Below are 12,884 nucleotides of genomic sequence, written 5' to 3'. Positions count from 1 at the left end.
TCATTTCAGGGCATTTCAGGTTGTCTAGCTGACTCAATACTTAAAGTGTCTTTGAACGTTTCTCTAAACTGCATAGGGTCTTGAATTGTGAAGCACAAAAGAAAAATACAAAGCACAGTTTCTTCTCTTCTACTCAAGTAGAAAGACAAAAATTAGGAAAATTTTGAGGTCTTCAGAACACTTACAAAAACACAGGATACTCCTTCCCTTTTGAAATTTACATTTCTAAACCTGTCATTCTTCCACAACATTCTAATTGGGACTAGTAATATACTCTATGGGACTAGATTGAGTTTGTTTTCTTTGCTAGTTAAAAAATTAAAAGGCAGAGACAATCTCCAAGGGAAACAGATGGCAACAGAGAAACCTCAAGCCCCAGGAAGGAAAATTCCAAACTTAAGGTAGTCAGATTCACCCACAAAAACACAGGCAATAGATAACCCCATAGCAGCAAATCCCAAAGAAGAGAAAACCACACACACTACCACCAAAAGATAACAGGAACTAACAATCACAGGTCATTAAAATCCCTTAATATCAATGGACTTAATTCACCCATAAAAAGATACAGGTTTACAGAATGGATACAAAAACAGGACCCAACTTTCTGCTGCATACAAGAAACATATCTCAGTTTGAAGATAGACACTACCTCAGAATAAAAGGCTGGGAAAAGTCTTATCAATCAAATGGTCTTAAGAAGCAAGCTGGTGTAGCTATCCTAATATCCAACAAAAAGGACTTCAAACTAAAATCAATCAAAAGAGATCAAGAAGGACATTATATACTCATCACAGGAAAGATCCACCAAGATGAAGTTTCAATTCTGAACATTTATGTCCCAAACACAAGGGCACATACATATGTAAAAGGAACATTTCTAAAGCTTAAATCACACATAAAACCCCACTTCAACACCCCAATCTCACCACTGGATAGGTCTGCCAAATTGTAACTTAATAAAGAAATAGGGGGCTTAACAGACGTTATAAATCAAATGGAACTAATCGATATGTACAGAACATTCCACCCTAACGAAAAAAGAATATACCTTCTTCTCAGCACCCCATGGAGCCTTCTCTAAAATCATCCACACACTTGGTGACAAAGCAAATCTCAACAGATACAAAAAAATTGGAATAACCTCTTGTAATCTATCAGACTACCATGGCTTAAAGTTAGATTTCAAAAAAAAAATTACAGAAATCCTACAATCTCATGGAAACTGAATAATGCTCAACTAAATCAAGAACAAAATAAAGAAAGAAATTAAAGACTTCCTACAGATCAATGAAAATGAATATACTACATAACCAAACTTATGGGGCACTATGGAAGAAGTGCTAAGAGGAAAATTCATAGCACTAAATGCCCACATAAAGAAGTTGGAGAAATCTCACACTAGTGACTTAATAGCACACCTGAAAGCTCCAGAACAAGATGAAGCAAAGTCACCCAGGAGGAATAGACACCAGGAAATAATCAAATTGAGAGCTGACATCAAAAAAATAGAAACAAAGAGAACAATACAAAGAATCAATGAAGCACAGATTTGGTTCATTGAGAAAATCAACAAGATAGACAATCCCTTATCGAGACTAACCAAAAGGCAAGGAGAGAGCATCCAAATTAGCAAAATCAGAAATGAAAAGGGAGACATAACAACTGACAATGAAGAAATCTAGAGAATCATCAGGTTATATTTCAAAAATCTGTACTCTTCAAAATTGGAAAATCTGAAAGAAATGGACAATTTTCTAGATAGGTACCACATACCTAAGTTAAATCAAGACCAGATAAACTTATAAATAGACCAATAACCCCTATGGAAATAGAAACAAAAAAAGCTAGGACCAGATGGTTTCAATGCAGAATTCTACCAGATCTTCAAAGAAGAGTTAATACCAATACTCTCTAAATTGTTCTGCACAATAGAAACAGAGGGAACATTACCAAACTCCTTCTATGAGTTTACAGTTACTCTGATTCCCAAGCCAAACAAAGATGCAACAAAGAGAATTACAGACCAATCTACCTCATGAACATTGATGCAGAAATACTCAATAAAATATTGGCAAACAGACTCCAAGAACACATCAAAATAATTATCCACCATGATCAAGTGGGCTTCATCCCAGAGATTCAAGGTTCGTTCAACATACGAATGTTTGTCAATGGAATACACCATATAAACAAACTGAAAGAAAAAAAAACCACACGATCATCTCATTAGATGCTGAAAAGGCCTTTGACAAAATCCAACTCCCCTACATAATAAAGGTCTTGGAGAGATCAGGAATAGAGGGAACATACCTAAATATAATAAAGGCAATTTACAGCAAGCCAACAGCTAACATCAAATTAAATGGAGAGAAACTCAAAGTGATTCCTCTAAAATTAGGAACAAGACAAGGCTGTCCACTCTCCCCGTATTTATTCAGTATAGTACTTGAAGATCTAGCTAGAGCAATAAGACAACAAAAGGAGATCAAGGGGATACAAATTTGAAAGGGGCTGTTATCCATAGTCTCTTAATGTCTATATTACATCTCTTCAGGTACTTCTGGCTTTGAAAGTCTCCATTGAGAAATTGGGTGTTATTCTGATGGGTTTGCCTTTACAAGTCACTTGGCCTTTTTCTTTTGCTGCTCTTAATATTCCTTCTTTATTCTGTAGGTTTAGTTGTTTAATTATTATGTGGTGAGGAGACTTTTGGGGAGCTCTCGTCTGTTTGGTGTTCTATAGGCTTCTTGTATCTTCATAGGCATTTACTTCTTTAAGTTGGGAAAGTTTTCTTCTTTAATCTTGTTGAATATATTTTCTGTGCCTTTGAAATGGTATTCTTCTCCTTCTTCTATCCCTATTATTCTTAGAGTTGGCTTTTTCATGGTGTCCCAGATCTCCTGGATGTTTTGTGTTATGACTTTTTGGCTTTGGTATTTTCTTTCTTTTTTTTTAATGAGAGATTCTTTTTTGTCATTTTTTTTAAATTTTGTTTTACAATTCACTTCTACATATCAGTCACGGATTCCCTTGTTCTCCCCCCTCCTGCCCCCTCCCCTTCCCCAAGCCCACCCCCCATTCCCACCTCCTCCAGGGCAAAGCCTCCCCTGAGGACTGAGATCAACCTGGTAGACTCAGTCCAGGCAGGTCCAGTCCCTCCTCCCAGGCTGAGCCTAGAGGCCCTGCATAAGCCCCAGGTTTCAAATAGCCAACTCATGCAATGAGCACAGGACCAGGTCCCACTGCCTGGATGCCTCCCAAACAGATCAAGCCAATCAACTGTCTCACCCATTCAGAGGGCCTGATCCAGATGGGGGTCCCTCAGCCTTTGGTTCATAGTTCATGTGTTTTATTAGTTTGGCTATTTGTCCCTGTGCTTTATCCAACCTTGGTTTCAATAATTCTCACTCATATAAAACCTCCTCTTTCTCACTAATTAGACTCCCGGAGCTCAACCCAGGGCCTAGCAATGGATCTCTGCATCCAGATCCCTCAGTCATTGGATGGGGTTTCTAGCACGACAATTAGGGTGTTTGGCCATCCCATCACCAGAGTAGGTCAGTTTGGGCTGTCTCTCAACCATTGCCAGCAGTCTATTGTGGGGGTATCTTTGTGGATTTCTGTGAGCCTCTCTAGCACTTTGCTTCTTCCTATTCTCATGTGGTCTTCATTTACCATGGTCTCCTATTCCTTGTTCTCCCTCTCTGTTCTTGATCCAGCTGGGATCTCCTGCTCCCCCACGCTCTCTTTCCCTCAACCCTCGCCTTTCATTACCCCCACTCATGTCCAGGCTGTTCATGTAGATCTTATCCATTTCTCCATCATTGGGTGATCCCCGTGTCTTTCTTGGGGTCCTGTTTTTCAGGTAGCCTCCCTGGTGATGTGAGTAGCAGTCCAGTCATCCTTGTTCTGGCTTTGGTATTTTCTTTTACTGACAAATCTGTTTCCTCTATTGTATCCTCTACACCAGAGATTCTTTCTTCCATCTCTTGTATTCTGTTGGTTATGCTTGCATCTGTGTTTCCTGTTCATTTATTCAGATTTTCCACTTCCAACATTCCCTCAGTTTGTGTCTTCTTTATTGTTTCTAGTTCCATTTTCAGGTCTTGAACTGTTTCCCTCACATGCTTAATTGCTTTTTCATGGTTTTCTTGGCTTTCTTTGAGGAATTTATTAATTTCTTCCAATTTTTGTCTTTTGCTCTATTTCTTTATTGATTTCTTCCAATTTTTTGCTTGTCTTTTCTTCAATTTCATTTTTCATTTTTTTTTTTTCTTGAAAGGCCTCTAGTACCTTAATGATGCTATTCTTAAGGTCACTTTCTTCTGCTTCTTCTACATTGTGATGTTCACATCTTGCTGTTGGAGGAGCGCTAGGTTTTGGTGATGCCATATTGCTCTTCATGTTGTATGTATTTTTGCCTTTACCTCTGCCCATCTCCTCCTCTAATAGGTATAAGAATTGTCTGTGTCTGAGTGAGTTGCTATTGGTCCACTCTGTGCTTTTTGTGTCTGTGTCTCAGGGGGCTCCTCTGGGTCCATTCTTAGCTCTTGATCTAATTGGAACAGGCAGATTCTGTGTCTCAGGGAGTTGTTCTTGGTTCAACCGAAGCTAGTTGATTCTGTGACTCACAGAGCCAATCTTGGTCTTATCAGGGCTCTTGGTCCAGTCAGAGCTGACAGAGTCTGTTTCAGGAAGCCTCTCTTGGTCCAATGAGAGGTGGCAGATTCTACTTCTCAGAAAGCCACCCATGGTCTAATAAGGGGTGCAGATTCCCTGTCTCAGAAGAATACTCCTGTTCCAATGAAAGCTCTTTGTCCAATGAGGGCTGGTAGTTTACTTTCCGTGCCTCAGAAAGTGGCTGGTATCTCAGGCAAATGTGTATGGGGCAGGGCATGTAGATTGCAGGGTCCAGAGCGGGGTCTTTGTAGGGGGTGGGGCTTCGTGCAGGAGCCCTGCCTGCTGGCCCACAACTGGGACAGAGTTGGGTGAGGGTTCCTGGGGACTGGCTGTGTCCTAGGGATGGGTCCAAGGGTCCCTTTTCTCTTTCTTAATCCTACATATTTATATTTTATTTGATGTCAGATACCTTGAATCATATATTTGCAGGTATTGCCTCTTTATTCCTGTGACTATTTCTTTCTATTAATTCTATTAGTTTATTCATGGTATCCCCATTTTTCTATGTTCAAAGCCTGTCTTTGCTGCAAGCATAATACCAGTATAAACTGATTGATGTCCCTGAGTGATATACCACAGAACAATGTCTGTTCCACTTGAATTTAGGAAAATTATTTTGGGATTCACTGCTAAACTAGACAATTACTCCTAAACTAGTTAGGAGTTTTTAAAGTATGTTATTTATGAAGTAATTGATTAGCTATTACTTGTAAATAAGTGAACATCTGTTCCAATGCAAAGGAAGTAAGCAGCATTCTGGTTGTCATTAATGACACCACTATACCTCAGTTTTAGTCTTTTGTGGTGGAGAATTGTCTTACTTACAAGTTAGTCTTCCTAGCTTTATATATCTTGCTAGCTTTAATCCAGCTCAGCTTTACTAATAGTTAGCAGGGCACAGTGCCCCTGTTGCTTCCTTGAACAAATCACTACTTCTGAACTGTCTTGCATAGTCCACAAACTTAGCAGAGAGGAATATGTTCATCCTTGCTTTTATTATATCTATGAACCAAATAAATACAGGCTATTTATAGAATTTTAAAAACTTAGAATGAGCCTCACATCCCAAATGAATGGCAATATATTTTAAGGCATATTCAAAGTTTTCTTTTATCCTTTTACAGCAAAATGCTACAACTATGGATCATGGCAGTAACCATAGGCTCCTCACAATGTAATAATTATTACTATTGTTAACTGTCACTTTCAGATAATAATTTTTATCTAATAGGGACATTTGAAAATGATTCCTTTCCCTCTTATCTCCTACATGATATTATGGAGTTGTAGTTACACTAACCTGATTTATGAAGAAGTGTAGCCTTTATGAAAAAGATGATGACTTTACCTCCATTGTATATCTTAGATAAAATCTAAATTGTTTGTGATTTCAAAAATATGTCCTGATCTATAATCATAACCACCATACTCTGTCCATCTAACTGGCCTGAAACACATTTGTCCAGCTTACAACCTTGTTTCGAACCCTCAGATCTATCATACCTATTCACTGCATTGTTTTTTTCACTCCTTAAAATAACCTCTCATCTACAAATTTTTTTTATGGTTCTCTCACTTTTTATATTTTCCACTTCTAGGGTTTCTTTCATTTCTTTTTGTATCAAGTTTTCTTACAACATCTATTCTGTTTCAATACACTCTAATTTTTACTATTTGTGGAGGGCTTTCTTTTCGTTCTTATTTAATTTTCCATTTTTATTTCTATTTACAAAATTGTGAAGTACTTAGACTGTGTTCACAAGAGCAGGGTGGGGGAGATACTTGAACAATATCAAGTCATTCATAAAGAATTGTTGAATTAAATTGAACTGCTGGATGGTCTCTTCAGATATGGTTATCAAACAAAACTTTTCATGGAATTCAACAGGTTTAAAGAATAAATTTACTGCAATGTTCCTATTCTGAAAATAAGTATCTGGGTATGACTGGAAAGCATTGACCAAGATTTTATTGGAAAACATGTCTTGTTAGAAATCAGTTACCAAATATCACAGAAACTTGAAATCATTAATTTGCCAATACTAAATACTAGATTCATGTGTCAGACACACAATACACATACTCAAATTTTATTGAGAGTCTGAAAAATATAAAAATAAAATCCCAGAATTTAGGCAGGTTTTTAAAACAGAAAAACTAGGTCCTATAATTTGAAACAAAGTTCCATGTTTTGACTTTAATAGGCTTTTATTTAGGAAAAATCAAATTTGAACAAATATTTCTCAGAGACTGCTTTTTAGAAAAAAATCAGACTTGAAGAAATATTTTAAATGCCATAAGTAGGCTTTTATACTATTGTTATAACATGGAGTAATCTGTCCTATGTCATAATACTTCCTAATATTTGAGTCCTGTGTCAGTCACATCAAAGGTGTTTGTTAGCTTTGGTATAGTTGGAGAATAGCTTCCTAAACTTAGAATTTATTTTCATTTAGTCTAATTTCTCCTATTGTTTCATTCACATTATTTACATTTTTTTTTAGATTATTAAAACGAGAGGACAGTTTCACATTCATTCCTCGTTCCCGTGAAGAACTTCCAGACAATTTTCCAAAAGAAATCCCTGGGGTCTGCTATTTCCTGGAGGTAAGGACTGGTCCAAAGCCGCCAAAGCCTTCTCTGTCTTCATCAAGAATAAAAAAGATTTCCTACAATATTGGCACGATGTTCCTTCGGGAGACAAGCCTCTGAGACCTGCTGAGAATCAAAGACTCCTCCAAAAAGCACAAGCCCAGAACATGGGTCCCAATGACGGGAGGAAGGGATTGCTTCTCTTCCAATGTTCTGTAAGAACATATAGTATAGTTTCTGTGTCAATGTCATGCAATAATCCTTGAAACGGTGAATAACTGCTGCCAAAAAAAAGAAAGAAAGAAAGAAAGAAAGAAAGAAAGAAAGAAAGAAAGAAAAAAGAAAGAGAGAGAAAACTGGAGAGTGGGAGGGAAAATATGATGTATTCATCCATATGAGTGTTTCTGGTCATATGTATTTTATTTACAAGTACAGCCCCCTTTTCAAAAGTAACCAGTCAATAGCATCTGTGTTTTCTTGCTCATCACCCATGCAAGTATCTCTTCCTATATATATTTGTACCACTTTTGAGAGCCAGTTTTGAATATATATTCCTACATTTAGTCAACTGGTAGGTAAGGCATATTCTCTAATTATCTTTCCCTGAATAGACATTCCGTACATAAATCCTGAAAGTGTGGTTAAACTTCCAAGCAGGAAGAACTCAGCAAAATATTTTAGGGATACTACCTATTTTTATAAATATATACATATATATCTTCTTACAGATAATTACATTTCACACAACATGATTAGATATTTAGAATGTACTGTTGCATTGTTGGAATATTATGTGATGTCAACCTACTAATTTAATATAGTTTCACTTATTTATAGAGATTAGTGCTTAGACTGAGAGTATATATAACCAAGGATATCAGCTGTTGAGAAAACATGTGTCTGCTTAGTGAACACATTTTTTAGATTTATTTAATGTAGCTTGGTGTCCAGAGGAAATGGAATTTTCTAGTAGCAGATATGTCTGTAACTAAGATTTGGGAAAGATCTTTTTGTAATCTTCAAATGTGTATCAGTTAAAACAAACTGCTTTGCAATACTGAGCTCTTTTCCAGTTAGAACTTAGGATTGTAGATGGAGTTTGCAACCTGAAATAGCATCTTATGACATGATATATTAGTAACTTCCCTTCCTGTCTTTACTGATGCTATCTAAGTACCGACTTCCAGTCTCAGACAAATCCCTGAAGCCAGTGTTACTGACAAAAGCCTGTCAGGACATTTGTTTTTTATTGCCTAGACACAAAAAAAGAAAAACCCTGGATACCATGGCTTTGAGACTCTTAAAAAGCATATTCTTCTGCAGTTTGATAAAGCTTTTGAAGCAGTGAATCTGCTCAGGAACACTGGAACAGGTCTAACTCCTGATCTAGCAAGTACCATATATATACAGATAGGTTTCCATTGCATGTTCTACTAAAATGATGGCCTGCTACCAATAGCCAACACTGCATGAAAAAAATTATTATGGGCTCACACTGTAATTAGAAATACACAGTGTGGCCAGAATTTTTGTATTTGGAATCATCTATAAAAACTAAACTTCTGAAGAGTTCAATGACCTGGAAGCATTTGTTGTTGAAATATTAGAGTGGACTTTTTCTTACTCCAGTATATATACTCAACTGATAACTATGTTTATTGGATGCAATATACTTTTTTTCTGTTCAGGAATTTGGGGCTGCATTAAAGATTTTATAACATAGTTTAGATAAGATATATATTAATTTTCAATGTCATCTGTGAAGGTTAATCAATGTTTTTTCTTTATTGTGTGACTTGAGAACTTTCAAAATATGCAAAGTACTTGTTTTAATCATGGTCTCTCTCTAATTTGAGCTATGTTCTTGCCCTGGTATATTGGAGACATGAGTTCAACAATCTTCACTTGGAGAAGGCAAGATATACTGCCTCCAGGTTCTAAGCTGTTTCCTGTTCCCCCTTTTCCCAGGCATAGGTCTCTATTTTTACATCATACTGATAGATGGCCAGAGCATGCCTAGGAGGCTTTGTAGCCTGAATCTGGTGTATTCTCATGAGAATAATAATAAATAAATTTCTTCAAGAGACTTGGGTATTAGCCCACCTCCTTCAAAGTAGAGGGATTGAGAGGATTTTTAGGGAACGTGGATGGAATAAGCTAGAAACACATAGTAGTCATGCTCGTATTGAAAAAAGTCTGAAGAAAGCTTAGAGTCTCCTTACTGTTGAGGAAATGGAAAAATCGCCATGCTCACTGAGGTCATTTATGCCTATTATATGCAGTAACTGTATTTATTATGATATATTCAATTATTCAATATTCAATAAACATATTCTGTAACCATATGACTGAAAAAAAGATTTCCAAGGAACCATCCAATCTATTTCTATACTTTCTGCAAAGATTTATCTGAGCAACTATCTTAAACACACAGTTATTCTCTCTGTATTTAAGAAAATATGTGAGAAATGTACATACACACACACACACAAACACACACACTGTGTGTGTGTGCATTTTTTAAAACCTACTATTTGAAATCCACTCCAGTATTCAGTGACTGGCTATAGGTCTCAAAAGGGGAATTTGTTCATTTATTCTCGTTTTCTCAAATCATTGCAAACTCTGCATTTGTTTACATTTGTTTACATTAGTTTACATAGGGAGGAAATAGCCATTACACTTCTGAAATGTCACCTTAAAGAGCATTGCAGAAATCTATTATATATCACTGACAGGAACCTATACTCTTCAAACACTATAATCTAAACATATTTCTGAAGAGAGTCTGAGGAAACTGTCTAACCTTTTATGAGTTTTCCAAACTATATCAAATGACCATAATAGTTACACTGTTGCTGTATGTGCTTGTGAGGCACTATGTAAAATGGTAAAATAAATAAATAAAAGTTTCTTTATTCTGTTAATTCTGACTGCAGTCATATAAGGTAGAAGCTATGAAAATTTATACTTTCATTTTTCCTACACAGTGGAGTTCATATGCCCTACATTAAGAATTTTGACTGCAAATATGAGACAGTATTTTGATTTTATTGACTAATATCTCTCCATTACTTTCACATGCTTACAACTCTTAGGAATTGTATACATTTTAGTGTGTCAAGTTGAAAGGAATTTAGAGAAGTCCCAATAGAAACCAAGTGATTGCATATTGGTGTAATGTGTTTAGCTCACTGCAAAAAGAATGATTTCCAATGCAGCATGCACTTATAGCTTCCCTGATTGAATATTGGGTGATGTAGCTAATTTAGCAAAGGGACTTTGCAACTAGATATTATTACCAATAGTTCCCTCAGGCAGAAGGATCATTTGATGAGAAGAACACCATCATCTACCAAAAAATCATCAATTTAGCACAGTTATAATCTCCATATATTTATCCAAATCTTCCTATATAGAATCTGCCTTATGTAGTTTAACAAACAGCAGTGGCTACAATGAAAGAGTAAGATGTCTTATAAACATGGTTAGGCCTTTCAGTTGTATGTAATGAAGGTTATCTGTGACCCAACTTTCTAAAATCTACCTCTGTATGCATTTCTCCTATTGTATTTTAGACTGCTTTGGGTTTCTCTTTCAATGCCATATTGTATGTGGAGTCCAGTGAGCTACGATCCATAGTTTTGACATAGACCGTGATACATAAAAGTGGAGAATTGGTCTGTGGATTCAGCACACATTAGTTCTTAAAGTCTCAAACTTTCCTGTCTTGTGTAATGACTGTGATTTCAGGATAGAGATACAAGTTCAGAAAGTGAAAGTTTGTGCCTCCAGGGAAAGCAAAACAGGATATTAAAGAGTTAAAACAAAATATCATTCTCAAGTGCATCAATCCTTTTAAACTTGCAAATTCTTCCAAAGAGTTCTAGCAATAAAGCAAAGTACACAGAAACAAAGACTTTACAGAACCATCACACTCCATATTCTATACAGAAAGGGTGTTGCTGCTAACTGAAACAGTGTGTCTGCAGTTGTGCAGTTGTGCAGTGTTAAGAGTTACTTGGAGTTCATGACCATTGGCAGTTGTTTGGCTTTGTGACTGGCTGATGGGTGTTGTACATGTTTATGGCAGAAAGTAACAGTGGTGTAAGTTTCTGTATTATCATGTTCTTTAGTAAGACATGAGTTATCTCTCCTTCACCCATTTGTCCTCTGTATGCTCAGCAGATACCATCTCAACCCCTCAAGCCCAGTCTCCATCAAATATCATTTATTCCTTACTTCTGAACCAGACAGCCATAGAAAGAGTTGGTAATGCTTGATCAGGGAAGATGTTGGACCTTCCTTACAACTAACTGTGTACAGTCTGTTGGGCATTAATTGTGTCTGCACTTACTCTCTTCCTTCAAAACACAGCCTGACTCTAAGTACTTCGTGTATTTAACTCCTTGAATAATCCCTTGGAAATAATTTTACATAAATGAACTTTCAGCCAATGCAATCTAATGATTCAAATCCTTGAAGCTTTATCATATCTTAGTTTGGTTCTTTTTGTTATTAGATTGTAGACCTATAGCTACAAAAACAAAAAACAAACAAACAAACAAAAACCAAAAACCAGTTATTTTAGAGACTTCTATAAGGCTGTGTAGAAAGTGATAGCTCAAATTCTTGATGTAAGAGAAAATAAATTTGTTGGTTTTATGGTCCATTCTTACATGAGTGTGCCTAACTCACAGCCAGCTTAAAACACACAAAAGTTGTGTTAACAAGGTGGAACAATTTTTTGTTAAGGAAGTAAAATGGTCTCAGGTGTTGGCTCATGTCAGAATTCCTGTGGTGGTGAATGAAGAACAGCTGCTGATATTCTAGATAGATTAATATAATTCTGTCAGAGTCTTTTGAGATAGTGTGCAAAATTCCTTCCTCACACTTTATTCAAATAACTGGAACCTAATCGTTAGTGCCCTGATACATTTCTGTTTCTTCTTTCTTCTTTTCCTTTCATTGATAAAATAAGACATTTATAGGACAGGAACCATCACAACTGACTGCATCCCTTCAAATTGTTTTAAAAAGTACTGAAGTGTGTGTGTGTGTGTGTGTGTGTGTGTGTGTGTAAAATGTGCACGCATATGCTTGTGTGTGCATATGTGCATGTGGTTACTGGATCTAAATGGAATGTCATTTGGGGAGGACCCGGGAATGTGCAGAAATGGTTTGTCTTTGTCTTTGTTCTGGTATGTTTTGTGTCCTTGTCGTACCCTCAGTCAAATGCATCATTGCTCTTTCCTGCTAGCCTAGTTTAATGACTCAGCTGGTCTGCTTAAAAGTGTCTGGCTGGCTCCATAAAAATTACCTAGGAAATTAAAAATGTGAATTCCTGGGTGTTTTCTTCAGAGACTTGAATTCATCAGGTCTCAGGACCCAAGAATCAGCATTTAGGAAACCTCTCTAGGTGACACTGATATTACCTGCAGATATTACATACAGCCAGATGTGGGGATTATTGAAAAGCACACACACAGTCTCAATAGCTACAAGTTAATACAAGTTGACTGAGATAGCAGAATATTATTTAATTTATAGTTATTTGAATATTTAAACGTTCTCTGGGCTACTTGCTATTATTTCTGTCATAAATTTTG

General features: G+C 36.5%; 1 protein-coding gene across 1 annotated transcript in view; it reads left to right on the top strand.

Annotated features, from left to right (window-relative positions):
- The window catches only part of Gucy1a2 (guanylate cyclase 1 soluble subunit alpha 2), a 319,363-nt gene extending 308,195 nt beyond the window's left edge, over positions 1-11,168 (top strand). Inside the window, exon 8 of the mRNA XM_028893011.2 lies at positions 7,188-11,168. Within this exon, the coding sequence (XP_028748844.1) occupies positions 7,188-7,395 (208 nt within the window). The 3' untranslated portion in view covers positions 7,396-11,168. The remainder of the gene's footprint in view (positions 1-7,187) is intronic.
- Positions 11,169-12,884: the final 1,716 nt, after the last annotated feature.

This window comes from Peromyscus leucopus, chromosome 7 (assembly GCF_004664715.2).
Source record: "Peromyscus leucopus breed LL Stock chromosome 7, UCI_PerLeu_2.1, whole genome shotgun sequence".
Classification (NCBI taxonomy): Eukaryota; Metazoa; Chordata; class Mammalia; order Rodentia; family Cricetidae; genus Peromyscus; species Peromyscus leucopus.
Note: the sequence above shows the minus strand (reverse complement) of the source record. Positions and strands in the feature narration are given on the sequence as shown.